This window comes from Elephas maximus, chromosome 19 (assembly GCF_024166365.1).
Source record: "Elephas maximus indicus isolate mEleMax1 chromosome 19, mEleMax1 primary haplotype, whole genome shotgun sequence".
Taxonomy (NCBI): Eukaryota; Metazoa; Chordata; class Mammalia; order Proboscidea; family Elephantidae; genus Elephas; species Elephas maximus.
In genome coordinates this window covers 56104591-56122327 of record NC_064837.1, presented here as the reverse complement: position 1 = coordinate 56122327, position 17737 = coordinate 56104591, and the positions used below count along the sequence as shown (strand labels likewise).

The following is a 17737-nucleotide window of genomic DNA, read 5'->3' as shown; positions in this document are numbered from 1 at the left end:
GAATACCTTATTTACCATCGTGGTATTTTATACACCATGGTATCAAGCATGAGACTAACTTTAAATGAAAGAAATAAAGAAATGGGCTATCCTCTTGGATGCACTAGCCTTATTTACACTCCCAACCACCTGAAGCAGCTAGCTTTACGGAACAGTAGAATGGTCCGAACAGTAGAATGGCCCACGGAACACTCACTTGGCTACAGAGCCAGCTGCAAGACAATAGCTTGGGAGCCTGGATTCCATTTACATTTGGAACCAGCAATTCTGGAGGTACCCATATCTGTCTCACGGAGTCCTTTTCTGTTTCTTTTAAATGAGCCATAGTTGATTTCTATTGCTTGCAACTAAAAATTCCAAGTGCTGTATCTGATCTAGTATATTTTGATCCATCTGAAGTGCTTTTAAAAAATTGACTTAGTTGCTAATATTTAAAAATCAAGAGTTTCCATGTGTAATCCTCATTTGCACCTTCTCTTGAAAAGGTTGAAGACCTGGCCATTTTAGGCCTGTATTCTTGTAGCTGCTCTTTCTAAACAAAACTTGGGTGCTCAGTTTTCCAAAGGCCTCACCCTGCCCACTTTGTTTACTTTCACTGCTCACCTGGTCATTGAAGGCATATAAGTTTGTGACCCTTGGTGCTCAACCAAATTATGTCTAATAAATTAATTTGGCAGTTAGCACTTGCATTTCTTTAATTTTCATTTCACATATGTTCTATTTTTTCACTTACATTGTAAAATATTTGGTGGCCAGAATAATGTTAACTATTTTTCTTATTTATTTATTTTATTGTGCTTCAGGTGAAAGTTTATATAGCAAATTAGTTTCTCATTCAAAGAGTTCTATACAAATTGTTTCATGACATTGGTTACAATTCCTACAATGTGCCAGCACTCTCTCTCTTTCCCCCTGGGCTCCCCATTTCCATTCATCCAGTTTTCCTGTCTCTTCCTACCTTCTCTTTTTGCTTTTGGGTAAGTGTTGCCCATTTAGTCTCGTATACTTGATCTAAGAAGCATGTTCTTCACTTAGTTTTATAGGGTTGTCTAAAAAAAAAAAATTTTTTTTTTTCTAATCTTTGGCTAAAAGGTGAACTTTGAAAGTGGCTTCAGTTCCCATTTAGAAGGGTGGGGGGCCATAGTCTTGGGGGGTTCCTTCAGTCTTTGTAAATTTGAATTTTGTTTTACATTTTTCTCACACTCTGTCTGGGACCCTCTATTGTGATCTCTGTCAGAGCGATTGGTGGTGGTAGCCAGGCACCATCTAATTCTTCTGGGCTCAGGCTGGTGGAGGCTGTGGTTCATGTGGTCCCTTAGTCCTTTGGATTAATATTTTCCTTGTGTCTTTGGTTTTCTTCATTCGCCTTTGCTCTGAATGGCATGGGACAAATAGATGTATCTTAGATGGCCACTGGTAAGCTTTTAAGATCCCAGATGCTACTCACCAAAGTAGGATGTTGAGCATTTTATGAACTGTGTTATGCCAATTGACCTAGATGTCCCCCAAGAGCATGGTTCCCAGCCCTCAGCTCCAGTAACTCAGTCTCACAAGATATTTGGACATGTCTGGTGGCGTAGTGGTTAAGTGCTATGGCTGCCAACCAAAGGGTCGGCGGTTCGAATCTGCTAGGTGCTCCTTGGAAGCTCTATGGGGCAGTTCTACTGTCCTATAGGGTCGCTATGAGTTGGAATAGACTCAACGGCACTGGGTTTGGTTTTTTGGGTTTGAGGAAGCTTCTATGACTGTGCTCCGTTTGTGCTCTATCATATATATATATATGAATATACACGCTGTACATACAAACGTGTGTAAAAACATCCACAGCCTAACCTACATATGTGCATGGGTTTACTCCTAAACGCCCTCCTTCGTCTATTCAGGATAGGTATCTGCCGATGTACCTGCTTATAAGTTATTATTTGTTTTTACTGTTGTTGCGGGACTGTACATGCTGCAGTATTTTATTTACTGTGGTTGCCTTTTATTTTTTTCCTCGTGCTCCTGTAAGTGTCTTCCTTTGTCTTGGTCAGGTTGTGCTGACCTCCCCTACATAATGTGTTGTCTTTCCCTTCACCAAAGTTAACACGTCTACTATCTTAACTATTTTTCTTTGAACCACTCCTTGGATATTTCATATTTTAATAAATACTCACTTATGTTTATAAAACCTTTCTCTTATCCCTAGAGCGTACCTTGGCCAACCTATTAAGTCACCCCGATTTGGTGTGGGGAGCCTGAAATTGCATCATCACGACTCCCACCCTAGACGAAGCTGAGACCCTACTGACTTGTCAGGTAAATAAATAATTTCTCTAGAAGACAAAAATATTTTGAAGCAGGTTTTAGGAGGGAAGTCACCCTTTATGCTGCAAATGAGAAACAGGAAAGTTCTTGCTGCCATTATCAAGTTCCTAGATGGGACACTAGGAAAAGTGTAAAAAGAAAAAAACTAAAACAAAAAAACCCAAACCCTTGCTGTCTGGTGGACTCTGACTCATAGCAACACTAGAGGACAGGGCAGAACTGCCCAACAAGGTTTACCGAGGCCCCCTTGGAGGGGCTGCTGTGTTCGAACCACCAACCCTTACAGTAAGCGTTAACAGCCAAGCACTTAACCACCAAGCCACCAGAGCTCCTTAGAAGAGGTGTCGCAAACTAGAGTGTGGTTGCCTCCTGGAGTTTATCGGAGGCAAGAAGCTTCCAAGCGACTTTCCTTCAGGGTCTGGGAGCCCAGGGCGTGGTTTCTGGCACGGCCCCGGAGCAGTTGTCATTGGGATCAATTTCAGGACTCCAGAAAAAAGCGCTTGGAGTTTCACGTTTCTGGGGGCTCGTCTACGGGGCCCCAGTTAATTTCACCCCGTCGGTAGCACTACCCGGTCCCCCCCGTCACTCGGGCCTCCCCCTCCGTGACACTGTCGCAGCATCATTTCCCCAAGGGGGCGGCATGCAGTATGAAATTTGGGGCTCCCTTGCCCTCCTCTCCGAACCCGGGAGGGGAGACGCGGGAATTTCGGGCTCCGCTGGGGACTCCGCAGAGGCTTTCGTCTCCCGACGCCTTGCGCGGGATTCATTTCTTCAGCGGAGCGCACCTCTCGCTCGCGCTGCGAGAGCCCGCAGGTCCACCCCGCCGCGCCAAGGCGCCCGGGCTCCTCGCACCCGACTGGGCGCTCCCGCGCTCCCCCTAGCGGCCGCCGTGCGGCCTCGCTCCGTCCCAGGCTCGTCGGCGGCGCAGCTCACGTGACCGCGCTCTGGGCCTGCGGCCGCTGTCGGTTCCCCCAGTCACCGAGCGAGAGGGAAGAAACAAGATGGCGGCTGAAGGCGATCCGGAGTGGGGCCCCAGCAATTCGGATTGAGCCTTCTCCCTCCACCCGCTTCCGCCGGCCCGGCCCCTCCCGCCCGGCCCCGCGGGCCTCCCCACCCGGCCCCGGCGCCCCTCACCGCCGCCCCTCCGCCCGCCCCTCCCCCCTCCGCTTTCCCTTCTCCCCCCGCCTCGGCTCCGACATGAGGGGCCGGCGGGGCAGGCCGCCCAAGCAGCCCGCGGCTCCCGCTGCGGAGCGTTGCGCCCCGGCCCCGCCGCCGCCGCCGCCGCCGCCGCCCACGTCCGGACCCATCGGGGGGCTCCGATCGCGGCACCGCGGCAGCAGCCGGGGCAGGTGGGCCGCCGCCCAGGCTGAGGTGGCGCCCAAGACGCGGCTGAGCTCACCCAGGGGGGGCAGCAGTAGCCGGAGGAAGCCGCCGCCGCCGCCGCCGCCGGCCCCCCCCAGCACCAGCGCCCCGGGCCGGGGGGGGCGAGGAGGCGGGGGCGGCAGGACGGGGGGCGGGGGCGGCGGCGGCCACCTGGCCCGGGCCACCCCGGCCCGGAGGGCCGTCAACAAAGTGGTGTACGATGACCACGAGAGCGAGGAGGAGGAGGAGGACATGGTCTCCGAGGAAGAGGAGGAGGAGGACGGCGACGCCGAGGAGACCCAGGATTCCGAGGACGACGAGGAAGATGAGATGGAGGAGGACGACGATGACTCCGATTATCCGGAGGAGATGGAAGACGACGACGACGACGCTAGTTATTGCACGGAAAGCAGCTTCAGGAGCCATAGCACCTATAGCAGCACTCCAGGTACCCACCCAGCCCAGTTGCTGCAGACGCCTTCCCCACCTCCTTACCCTCCCCCCTTGCTCACTCCCTCTTGGGTGCTGTGCATCCTGCTCCGGCCTCCCCCCACCCCCACCGCCCCCCCAAACCGAGGGGAAATGCGAAGGCACATCAAGTGGCAAAAAACTAGATTTACAAGAGGAAAGAGGCGCATTGTTCAAAATGGAGATTGCATTGTTGCACTTTGCAGGCCACACTCGCTCGCTCTCTCTCCCCTTAGCCCCCCTTTTTTTCTCTTCAAAATTTATGCCAGTGCAATGTCTCCACCGGGCAGGATTGAAACTTTGGCACACACACATCCATTGCATTCATTTTTCTCCCCTTGTTTTGGTTTGGTTTTTTGGAATGAAAGAAACCACTTGTTTTTGCAAACCTCTTTGCGTTTCTAATGTGGTTCTTTTAGATTTTTATGGTCTATCTGCTCCTTAAAAGGGGGTTTAGGGTTTAGATAGATTGTGGCAGACACATAAATACACACAAACAAACAAAACTTTCTTCCCTTCACTCCCCTAGCTATGTGGTTTAAAAACTGTGTTAAGGAAATAGATCAGTTGGGTTAGTAGAGGAAGCCTTACTTATCTGGCCCTGTGTGTTTGTTTTTATTTCTTGGGTGTTAATGGGCTCGTGCAACAGTGGCTGGTAAATGGCTGATTGAAAAGCAAAGCAGAAAACCAAACCCAAAGCAAATTCGGTAATTCATCCGATTCAAAATCATTTGGGTAAAATCCAAAATAAAAGTAAAAAACCGCAGGAGCATGCCGTCTTACTAATTTGATGGCGATTGCTTTGCTTGGGAAAGACAGTTTCATGTCACCTGTTGCAGAAGACGCGTAGTTGATCACCCAGACATAATTGCTGAAGATGACCACTTGGACCAACTTCTAAGTCACACAGCAGAGATACTGGGGGGAGGAGGGCTATTAGAAAACAACTTTTGCTTTTCACTCTGTTTCTGAGGCTGAAAGTCCATCCAGGATCAGTAATGGACTTCTTCGTGGTGACTCCTCTCCTGTTTTCTCTCAGGACGTTTCTCTAGGTTGGTGCTGAAATGCCTTTTGTTAAAAAAAGAAACAAAAAAATACAACACAATTGCTGCTTTGTATTAAATACGTAGTTGCAGCTTACTAAATTCTGGAAAAAAAACAAACAAATATGTAGCAAAAACCTGCCAGACATTGTATTTTGGTTTGTCTGGGTTAACTAAATTAGAATCTGGTTTTAAGAGCATTTACAAAGTAGTTTATGAGGAAATACGGGGATCTTGGAAAATTAAGGTGTGTTACTAGTGTTTAAGAGAGACTAGGGTAGAAAAAGTAGTTAAATTGAAATGTTTCCATTTTTTGCAAATGCTTCAGTACCTATTGGAGAAGTATGAAACCGGATATAAACCTGTTTTGGTTGTCTTAACGTGAAATGGGAAAGGTAGTGGCTTTTGCCTGACAATGAGAGCGTGTCTGTCTTTGTTGAGGGTGGAGACAGGCAGGGGAGAGTGAAGGTAATGAATTAAGTGTTAAGTATTTGTCTTTTGTATGTGAAAGGGACTGCACAAAAGTTTTGTTCCTTGCCAGCGTAATTTTAGTACATCTTTTTATAGTAATAAGTTTTTTTACTTTAAGAAATCACACATGTTCACTTTCTACCAAGAGCCTAGAATTGAATGAACCATAGAAACTGAATTTCACTGTTGGAGGAAGTTCTTCCAGGTTAGAGAGGAGCTAAGGCATTTTTTGGTATGGCAGTTTAGCTAACTTTAACTCCTGTTTGAAGGCCTAACAAATAATACTTTGGATTGTTGGCTGTGCATGGGCTGAATTACATGACAATTCGTGGTCTGGTTTCCTTAAAAAAAAAAAAAAAAAACTTGTGTATTTATGACGTATCTGTGACATTTTTTTTCCTAATGACGTTTGTAGTCTACCTTGTGTATACTTGTCCTATCCCTTTATAAAATTATTAACTCCTTAATGAGAGATCTTGATCTCATCTCCCTTGCGCCTCCTAGTCATGCCCATAGCAGGTGCTCATCAAAGGCGGTCTGGATAAGCCATAGTTAGTAGGCGAGAACTTGAAATAGATGAAGTTTTGATAATTCCCTAGTGGGTGCTATAACTCGTAAATGTTTTGGTTTTAGTAAACTAAAAATTGGTCTAATTAGATTTTAACAGTTTGACTAGCAAATTTTTAAATAGCAGAGTTACTGTGTTTTGAAATGCTGTTTAGTGTTGCTTGCCAGGCATTTTCCTTTCTTCAGGGGATACGGTGTTAACTTCTTGGTTGTTTTGCCTTTTGAAACTCATTATTTCTCAGTATTATGGTAAATGGAGGAGAGAGTTTGTGTTCTGGACTTTCAGAATATGCCCACTTGCCTAGAATGAGTAACAATGCATGACAGGTGAGTTGTTTAGGCTAAGTACCAGTTTCATTAGTTTTATTGTCTGTACTTCCTGGGAGGAAGGCTGTGGGGTAAATGTGTAAATATGTACTTGTGTTTGGGAAGGAAAAAAGTTCTAGGACTGGTTTAAGATATCCCCAAAACATATGAAGAAATAAGGTTGATGGAGTTGAATCCTATGGTACTTTCAAACCTACAAGAAGGCTGTATTTTATTGGTAATTTAGAGCGATTTCATCAATTTTTATAGACTAGAGTGTTGGCTTACCTGTTGCCGTTGAGTGGGTTCTGAGGTATGGCGACCCTATGTGTCTCAGAGTAGAACTGGACTCCACAGGGTTTTCCGTGGCTGTAATTTTATGGAAGTAGGTTACCAGGCCTTTCTTCCGTGGTGCCACTGAGTGGATTCAAACTGCCAACCTTTCACTTAGTAGCTGAAAGCAAACTGTTTCTGCTACCCAGGGATCTATTAGAGTGTTGGCTTAAGTGCTGACATATTAAATTCCTGCCATGAGAAATAACTAATTAGTCTATTCAGTACTTTGAAGGTAATCTAACTGGGTGATGTAAAAATTATAGATGATGTTACTAGTTTAACCTAAGTCATAGATTTTGAAAAGATTATCCACTGGAGATTAAATGTTTTCCTTTTATGGCGAGAGATCTTAAATGGGTATCTAAAGTGCTCACATGACAGATATTGCTGTGGGGATGAGAATGTATTCAAAATTAAATAATCTAATTTTGCTTAAGATAGAGGCATTTAGCAGAGTAAAGCTTTTCTTTATTTTTATTATTTTTTTAATTTAGAGTTATTTCAGCCTACAGGTTTTATGACATACTTGGACAATACATTGAGGATTATATGAAAAATGTTTTAACTAGGCATTTGATAAAGTTCTGACAGCATTTTGAAATTTAGCATTTGTTTCACATTGAAACAGAATGGTTCTTGCATTAAACTTGGGTGGGACTTCTGAGAATACTTACATGAGATTTTTGAGATTTGAATCCTCTAACTTCAGAAAGCAAAAGCCTTGGTGTTATCCTGGGGAAGTTAGTGATGTATGTTGTCTAAGGGTTAGTACAGTAGAGATCAATGGCAGAGATGCCGTGGACGAACTGTATGTAGATTTGCCTAGAACAGATTTTGTCACTGGTGTGACAATATTTATCCCACCAGTGTCAAGCAGATACCTTTCCAGTGTGTGTGTAATTGCAGATTGCTACAAGTGAGGTACAAAGTGCAGTGGAGATGTGAAGGAGGAGGAGCACAGACCCTGTTTAGGGGGTTGGTGTGGGCGTATGCTTCCTGGATGGGGCTGTGGACAGTGAGTGAGGATGGAGGGAGCAGTGTGGGAGGGAGCAGTGTGGGCTAACGCGGGCAGGGTAGTGAAGTATGGGCAGTCGCAAGTAACCGGGTTTGTGAGTAGAAAAGAAAATTGGAAACCTCCCTTGTATGCTGTGTTGGGCAGTACCTAGAATACCAGGCTGTGGTAATTACACTTTTCCTGCACCTCATCTGTAGGATGAGGATTGAGCCAGATCAGTGATACTAAATCATTTTTCAGTCCCAGAACACCCAAAGGATTTGCTGTATCCCCGTCAGCACGCGCATCAAACCAAACCAAACCCCAGAGATATTATTAAGCCGTGGGTGCAGCCCTTTCCCCAGATTGAGTACTGTAGGCAGTGGTTTTTGAAGTCCCCTCTCTCTAAAATCTGGTTCCAGTCTATTTCATTTGTAGGTATTGGAAATCTCTCAGAAACCTGGGAACGATTGGCTGTGATTTCAGTGGGACCTTAGGAAGTTTACCATAGTTTTTGTTATGCAGGGTGGATTGAAAGGGGACAAAATAGCTAGTGGGGATATGAGTGGGTTCTGTAGCCCTGACCTGTGGCTCTGAAGGCTAATTAGGATAATAGTAGTGGAATGGAAGATCTATTAGGGAAGAAATTCAGAGCTCCCCCTTAAAAGTGTAGACTGTGAAAGAGATGCACCAAATACGCCTCTGAGAATGGTAGTGCTCTCGGTCTCAACAAGAAAGTCAGACTATAAGGGAAATTAATGAGGCATCAATACCCGAGGGGGTTAAACATGAGAATTAAAGAAAATGAGGGCCAACAGTTACTAAGAAGTTAGGCACCTTGATCTATGAGTAATAAGGAGGGAGTCCTCAGCCTGCAGTAATGGTCTTGTGGGCAGTTCACGCTCATCTGCTGCTCCGTGCTCACCTATAGGAGTATTTGGGAATGGAGCTGCGTGTGGAAATGTGTGTGTGCCTGTAGGACAGGGATTCTGCTCTCTTCTCTTAGGCCCTCCTTTTCTCATTCCTCAAGACCCCTTGTCCTCTCTGTGACTACAGATCCTTGGGGGAAGGGTAATCTGGGTGACACAAATAGGAACAAATCCTAGCACATGCCTCCTTCCTTTGCTTGGAATGGATTCCTCCGTCCCTTCACCTGGCCCAACTCATGGTGACCCCCTGCACAGCTGAAGAAAAGTTGCCCAGTCCTGTGCCATTGCCATCCCCGTTGTGATCCATAGGGCTTTCATTGGCTGATTTTTCAGAGGTAGAGTGCCAAGCCTTTCTTCCTAGTGTGTCTTGGTCTGGAAGCTCCGCTGACCTGTTCAGGATCAATATGCAAGCCTCCAGTGACAGATGGCTACGTTTGAGGTGCATTGATCAGGAATCGAACTCAGGTCTCCAGCGTGGAAGGCAAGAATTCTACTACTGGACCACCATTGCCCCCACTCTTCTTGTTGATGTTGTCGTTAGTTACCTTTGAGTCAATTTCAAATCCCATCTCCTTGGCGTTTTCCATGAGTACTGTTGCTCACCTTGGTCTCTCTTCTCTTTGAGTGCCTGCTTATTGAGTTATAGTCTAAACCGCGTAGTTCATCACCCAGAAGTCACACGCCGACCCTCATTATTATAATTTTTTTCCAGGCTTTGAAATGGTAAGCTTCAGGAGGCAGGCTATTTCTTAACTCAGAACAACACAACATAACACGATGTATGCATAATGTACTTTAAAAGATTGAGAGTGAAATCATATAAAAATTAAAATGCACATAACTAGATATGATTATAATGTCTTAATTATTTTGTCCAAATACTCTACTAGTATATATCTAAAGTTATTTATATATATTTTTCTAGATATTATGTTATATTGTTCAAATATCATTAATTTGATTGCTGAATGATTTTTAAAACATTAACAGTAATAAAACCAAAAACCAAACCCAGTGCCGTTGAGTCAATTCCGACTCATAGCGACCCTATAGGACAGAGTAGAACTGCCCCATAGAGTTTCCAAGGAGCGCCTGGCGGATTCGAACTGCTGACCCTTTTAGCTAACATTTATTGGACGTCTAAATTGCTGACTGATTTTCAAGCTATATTTAATAAAAATTCGATTTTTTAAATAGCAGCTTTATTGAGGTATAATTCACATACCAAAAATTCACCCTTTTAAACTATACAATTCAGTGGTTTTTAGTGTATCCACAGAGTTGTGCAGCCGTCAGCACTGTCTAATTCCAGAACATTTTCATCACCCCAGAGAGAAACTGTGTACCCTGAGCAGTCATTCACCACTGCCCCTCCCCCACTAATTAATTCTGTCCTATGGATTTGCCTGTTCTGGACAATTCATATAAATTGAATCGTATAATAAGTGGTTTCTTTCACTTAACATAATGTTTTTCAAGGTTCATCCATGTAGCGCGTACCAGTATTATATTCAAATAGCATTCCATTGTAATGGATACTGCCACGTTTTATTTTATGTGTTCATTAGCTGATGGATATTTGGGTTGTTTTTCCTTTTTGGCTCTTAAGAGTAGTGCTGTGAACATTCATGTACAGGTTTTGTCTGGACATATCTTTTTATTTCTCTTGGGTATATACTGGGAATGGACCTGTTGGGTCATTATAAATTTAATTTTAATGGAATCATTTGAACCAGACTTGTGTTTGTTATAATAGTTTTTAAGCAAGTTATCTTAGGACAAAAGATAGCTGGGTTGTAAGTCCTCCCAAGAGATCTATGACTTTAGATTGCATTGGGTCATCTTGGAGAATTTATTCCAGAATTGCAGATGCTATGAGTAATTTGCCAGATGAAGGTCTCGTCATAGCCATTGATGCCCACACTGGCAGTGTGAGGACCTGTGACAAGCATCAGGAAAAAAAAAAAAAAAATCAGAGGCACCTGCAAATGTAACCTCACCACAGAATTTTAGGCTTTTAGGATGTATGAGAACTTCAATATTCGACATGAATCTTTTATGAATGTCAAGAATCGAAGAGGTGGCATGTCGCATAGAAAGGTAAAAAGTGTAGAATCTGGGATCTGAGACAATGGGCAGTTGGCTCAAGTCTCTGTGCCTCACTTTCCTCATTTGTAAAATGGAAATATCATGGTACTGACTTCAAGGTGTTGTGGGGGTTAAATGAGTTAATACATGTGAAATGCCTAGGAATAGTGCCTGGCATGTGGTAAAGACTCAATACACGTTAGATATTCTTACCTGTTGTAATTTTTTGTTTGTTTGAATTTTTAAAAAATTATACTTTAATGAAAGTTTACAATTCAAGTCAGTTTCTCATATAAAAACTTGCACACACATTGTTATGTGACCCTGGTTGCTCTCCCTACAATGTGACAGCACACTCCTTCTTTACACCCTGTATTTCCCATGTCCGTTCAACCAGATTCTGTCCCACTCTGCCTTCTCATCTCGCCTCCAGATGGGAGCTGCCCACATAGTCTCATGTGTCTACTTGAGCTTCTAAGAAGCACACTCCTCACCAGTATCATTTTATGTCTTATAGTCCAGTTTAATCTTTGTCTGAAGAGTTGGCTTTGGGAATGGGTTTAGTTTTGGGCTAACAGAGAGTCCGGGGGCCATGACTTCTGGGGTTCCTCCAGCCTTGGTCAGACCATTAAGTCTGGTCTTTTTACTAGAATTTGAGGTCTGCATCTCAGTTTTCTTCTGCTCCATCGGGGATTCTGTGTTGTGTTCCTTGTCAGGGCAGTCATTGGTGGTAGCCCGGTACTGCCTAGTTCTTCCTGTCTCAGGCTGATGGGGTCTCTGGTTTATGTGGCCCTTTGTTTCTCTTGGGCTCATATTTTTCTTGTGTCTTTGGTGTTCTTCATTCTCCTTTGCTCCAGGTGAGTTGAGATCAATTGATGCATCTTAGATGGCGGCTTGCTAGGTTTTAAGACCCCAGATGCCACTCACCGAAGTGGGATGCAGAACGTTTTCTTAATATACTTTGTTATGCCATTTGCCCTAGATGTCCCCTGAAACCATGGTCCCCAGACCCCTGCCCCTGTTACTCTGTCCCTTGAAGTGTTTGGTTGTATTCAGGAAGCTTTTTAGCTTTTGGATTAGTCCATTTGTGCCAACTTCCCCTGTATTGTGTGTTGTCCTTCCCTTCACGTAAAATAATGCTTGTCTATTATCTAATTAGTGAATACCCCTCTCCCTCCCTACCCTCGTAACAATCAAAGAATGTTTTCTTCTGTGTTTAAACCTTTTCTTAAGGTAGTCTCATACAATATTTGTCCCTTTGCAACTGACTAATTTCACTCAGCATAATGCCTTCCAGATTCCTCCATGTTGTGAGATGTTTCACGGATTCAGTTGTTCTTTATCGTTGCGTAGTATTCCATTGTGTGAATATACCATAATTCGTTTATCTGTTCGTCCGTTGATGGGTACCTTGGTGGTTTCCATCTTTTTGCTGTTGTAAACAGTGCTGCAGTGAGTGTGGATGTGCATGTATCTGTTCATGTGAAGGCTCTTATTTCTCTCGGATATATTCCAAGGAGTGGGATTGCTGGATTGTATGGTAGTTCTCTTTCCAGCTTTCTAAGGAAGTGCCAAATCGATTTCCAAAGTGGTTGTACTGTTTTACATTCCCACCAGCAGTATATAAGTGTTCCAGTCTCTCCACAACCTTTTCAACATTTATTATTTCGTGTTTTTTTGGATTAATGCCAGCCTTGTTGGGGTGAGATGGTATCTCTTTGTAGTTTTGATTTGCATTTCTCTAATGCCTGATGATCATGAGCATTTCCTCATTTATCTGTTTGGTGCCTGAATGCCTTCTTTGGTGAAGTGCCTGTTCATATCCTTTGCCTGTTTTTTAATTGGGTTATTTGTCTTTTTGTTGTGGAGGTTTTGCAGTATCTTGTAGATTTTAGAAATTAGGTGCTGATTGGATTTGTCATAGCCAAAAATGTTTTCAGTCTGCAGGTAATCTTTTTACTCTTTTGGTGAAGTCTTTGGATGAGCAAAGTGTTTGGTTTTTAGGAGTTCCTGGTTGTCTAGTTTCTCTTCTGCCATTTGTGCACTGTTAGTAATGTTTCGTATACTCTATGCCATGTATTAGGACTCCTAGCATTGCCCCTATTTTTTTCTTCCATGATCTTTATTGTTTTAGATTTTATGTTTAGGTCTTTGATCAATTTTGAGTTAGTTTTTGTGCATGGTGTGAGGTATGGGTCTTGTTTCATTTTTTTGCAGGTGGATATCTAGTTATGCTACCACCATTTGTTAAAGAGACTGCCTTGTCCCCATTTAACGGACTTTGGGTCTTTGTCCAATATTAGCTGCTCGTAGGTGGATGAATTTATGTCTGAATTCTCAATTCTGTTCCATTGGCTTATGTATCTGTTGTTGTACCAGTACCAGGCTGTTTTGACTACTGTGGCGGTATAATAGGTTCTAAAATCAGGTAGCGTGAGGCTTCCCACTTTGTTTCTTCCTTTTTCAGTAATGCTTTAATTTTCCAGGGCCTCTTCCCTTTCCATATGAAGTTGATGATTTTTTCTCCATCTCATTAAAAAATGCCATTGGAATTTGGATCGGGATTGCATTGTATCTGTAGATTGCTTTGGGTAGAATAGACTTTTTCACAATGTTGAGGCTTCTATCCATGAGTAAGGCATGTTTTTCCACTTATGTAGGTCTCTTTTGGTTTCTTGCAGTAGTGTCTTTTAGTTTTCTTTGTATAGGTCTTTTATGTCTCTGGTTAGATTTATTCCTAAGTATTTTATCTTCTTGGGGGCTACTGTAAATGGTATTGATTTGGTGATTCCTTCTTCGACATTGTCTTTGTTGGTATAGAGGAATCCAACTGATTTTTGTATGTTTATCTTGTATTCTGATACTTTGCTGAAATCTTCTATTAGTTCCAGTAGTTTTTTTTTTTTTTTTTGGATTCTTTATTATCTGTTGTAATTTAATATGTGGCAGCATTTCTTCCTGAACTGAAGATGGTGATTCTGTGATGATATAGTGGCTGGCCTTACAGTATAGTGCAGTGTAGTATTTTATTCTATCAAAAGCTGTTGACTGACCCACAAAGTATAAAAGTATTTTGAGGACCGCATTTAAGTAAAAATGTTCATTAAACAAAGAGCTTTATTTTCCTCCCTTTAAAAGAAATATCTAATGTTGAATTTAGCCATTTAAAAATTTAGTGCACCTGACATCAAACTTATTCCATTACTGTAATAAATCTATTCCAGCTTAGAGAATTTATTCCAGAAGTGCAGATGCCATAACTAGTCTGCCAGTTAAAGTATAGAAAACATTCTTGGTACTTCTAGCTCTTTGGCAGTTTCTTCATGAAGGAAGAAAATGGAAATCGTCTGTAATTCCATTAACCAAAGATAGCCACTGGAAATGTTTTGATATGTATTTTTTTTGTTCCATTTTCTGCACGTTTTTTAAAAAGATTCTGTTATTAGGTGCTGTCGAGTCAGTTCTGACTCATAGTGACCCCATGCATAAGAGAACTAAACACTGCCAGGTCCTTCACCATCCTCACAGTTGTTGCTATGTTTGAGCCCATTGTTGCAGCCACCGTGTCAGTCTATCTCATTGAGGGTCTTCCTCTTTTTTGCTGAACCTCTACTTTGCCAAACATGACGTCCTTCTCCAGGGACTGGTCCCTCCTGATAAATGTCCGAAGTACATGAGATGATGTCTTGCCATCCTTGCTTCTAAGGATATTACTGGGAATATGTTAAACAAACTGATTGTTTTCACTTCATATATGGAAAACTTTTCCCAATCTCATTCTGTTTTTATCAAAGTAATACGTGAACATGGTTAAAGTATTAAAGGCTTATAGTGAACTAAAGCAGCTCCCTGCCCAACCTCTCCTCACACCAAGACCTTTGCAGAGGCAACTGCTTTCAACTCTTTTAGCTGTTTTTGTTTTGTCTTTCTGTGTGTGTGCTGTTTTTTTGTTTGTTTTGTTTTTAATTGTGCTTCAGATGGTTTATATAGCAAATTAGTTTCTCATTAGCCAGTTATTATACATATCGTTTTGTGGTATTGGCTGTCCACCCTTCGACATGTCAACAGTTTCCTCTTCATCATCCTGGGTTCCGCATTTCCATTTGTCCAGCTTTCCTGTCCCCTCCTGCCTTCTTGTCCTTGTTGTTTTGTCTGTTGTGTTTACCTCAGTATTTTTTAATAATATGCTTATGTTACTATTATTTGATTTATCTATTTTAGACATTTATCTCTTGGCTTTGTTATGGTAGACGAAGATTCATTGTTGTTGTTAGTTGCTGTTGAGTCAGTTTTGTCTCATGGCAACCCCGTACGTGCAGAGCAGAACTGCTCCACAGGATTTTTTAAGGCTGTGACTTTTTGGAAGTAGAGTGTCAGGCCTGTCTTCTGAGGTGCCTCTGGGTGAGTTCGAACTGCCAGCCTTTGTGCTAGTAGCTCTGTTATAACTCCCCTTCCCCTCCCTTCTGCACCCTCAGCATTCCCTCTCTCACCTAACTAACTGTTTTCTCTGCAAGTCTCTTGACCATCACGTTGGGACTTCTTTTTGCTGCTTTCCCATGTTGATCCCCGTAATTTACTTCCCTTTTTCGCTGGGGCACAAGCTCTAGTTGCTTCCTAAGAATGGGTGCATGAGAAGTACACTTTTTGTATTATTACATGTCTGAAAATGGCTTTTTCAGCTCGTACTTAATGTATAGTTTAGTCCAGTGTAGGGTCTTAAATTAAAAAAAAAAAAAAATGAATTTCACGTAGAATTTTGAAGGCTTTATTGTTTTTTAGCATCTGCTCTTGCTGTTGAGAAGTCTAGTGCCATCCATTCTGATGACCTCCTTCATAGTTGCCTTGTCCCGCCCCCCGTTTTTCAAGCTTTTAAGCTCCCTTCATTGTTTCTAGTATTCTGAAGTTTTGCGGTGATATCCCTTGATGTGGTTCTTTTTCATTCATTGTACTGGGCACTTGGAGGGTCCTTTTAATCTGGAGACTCACATCCTTTAGTTCAGGGAAAATCTCACTTAACACGCACACACACATATACACACATATACCCCCACCCCCGCCGCCCGATTTACATGGTTTTCTTCCTCAGCTCCTGGTTAGGTAGATGCTGACTCTTCTAAACTGATCTTCTTAAGTTTCTTATTTAAAAAAATTATTTGTCCTATTTATGGATGATAGCGACCCTGGTGGTGTAGTGGTTAAAGTGCTTGGCTGCCGACCAGAAGATTGGTGGTTCAAACCCACCAGCTGCTCTGCAGGAGAAGGATGTGGCAGTCTGCTCCCGAAAAGATTAGAGCCTTGGAAACCCTATGGGGCAGTTCTACTCTGTCCTATAGGGTCGCTGTGAGTCAGAATTGACTCAACAGAAATGGGTATGGGTATTCACGGATGTAACATCCTCTGTTGTTCGTCTGAGAACATTTTTTGTTTTTTTCTGTTTCCTTTCTTGCCTCACATTCCTTTCTTCTGTTTTGGTTTTCTGTCGTTCGTATTGGAGGCTTTATTCAAATGCTTGGTGACCCTAGGCTAGTCATATTTAGGAGTGAGGCACTGGATAACGCTTTGTGGGTGGCCATAGTTTGTCAACTGTTGGGTTTCATGGTAAGGTAATTGGTCATATTTGTTCTTGTGTATTATTTGTTTTCTCTCTTTTAATTTTGGTTTCTTAAGAGATTTCTTAAATCTCCTGCCTGGGGCTAGGAGTTGGAGGGTGAGGGGGTACATATGCCCAGTATTCTGGGTAGCTGGATGAGGGAAGGTGGCAGGGGCTGTCACCCTACAGTATGCAGACTTTTCACTAAAAGTCTGTTAGGAAGCCTGAGCCTGATGGTCCAGGGCTCTTGGTGCCTCCACATCCTGAGCTGTCTCACTCCTCCACACCCCGCTCAGAAGCTTCTTAGAGTGGAGGCTTCTTTGCAAAGTCAGGTGCCTCTTCTCCTTCCACACTCTGTATTCCACAAAAGAGGTAAAATTGCCTTACTGCTTATGTCTCCTTTCTTTTTGTTATAGTATGTTTTTAACCTTTTTGTTTCTTTGCTGTCAGTTTACTAAGTGTTGAGAGGAAAAAGATCTTAACTCATGGTACAAGTTTGCCATTTATAACCTGAGTTTCATTAAGTATTGTTTTACAATGTAATTAACCATTTAAAAACAATATCCAATGTTCAGTATACAAGGCACTATGTTAAAAGCTTCAAAGAGATGCAGGGATGGACAGGAAATGGTCCCTGCTCCTAAGGTCTTTATTTTTTAGAAGGGGGAATAACACAGGGTGAAATAACTATTATATAGGGAAGACTGTGACAAGTTCTGTAAGAAAAAAGAAAAGTTAGGAAGAGAGGTCACATTCTATTGGGAGATCAGAAACGGTGTCAAGAAGAAGGCTGAATTTTTGATGTGCCTTGAAAGGTAGGTAGCATCTCCCCAGGTAGAGGTTGAATGGGGAGAGGAGGAAGGATGTGAAATGTTGCCGGTGACAGAAAGATGCATGCTCAGGGACTGCGTGCTAGTGATTTGAGTGTTGAGGAGATAAAACAGAGAAATGGTTCTTATATTTTGGTCCAGTTTGAATAATGCCAGTCTGAGGAATTTGTACTGTTAGTAGGCAGTGGGGAGCCACTGAATGTTTTTGAACTGAAACACATCATGATAAAGCTGTGCTTTTTGAAAAACAACCTTTCTGGCCTTGGTGTATGGGATTTATTGGGATAGGACAGGACTGATAGCTATGTAAAATTCAATTCTGTGGCTGTACCAAAATAAAGCTGTTCTCTATTTGATTGCTGTAGTTACCTTTAGTGATTATCCTTTTGGATAAATCTTGGTTCACATCCCTGATTTTTTCCCCCTCTAGGATAAATACCTAGAAG

General features: G+C 42.7%; 1 protein-coding gene across 16 annotated transcripts in view; it reads left to right on the top strand.

Moving 5' to 3' along the window:
* Positions 1-3203: 3203 nt before the first annotated feature.
* The window catches only part of BPTF (bromodomain PHD finger transcription factor), a 148464-nt gene continuing 133930 nt past the window's right edge, over positions 3204-17737 (top strand). For 4 of the 16 annotated variants that reach the window (XM_049858673.1, XM_049858676.1, XM_049858678.1 and 1 more), the window contains exon 1: positions 3469-4117. In XM_049858673.1, the coding sequence (XP_049714630.1) occupies positions 3505-4117 (613 nt within the window). In that variant the 5' untranslated portion in view covers positions 3469-3504. Of the gene's footprint in view, positions 4118-17737 lie in introns of all 16 variants that reach the window. The other 12 variants (XM_049858682.1, XM_049858681.1, XM_049858680.1 and 9 more) reach the window with 6 other exon arrangements.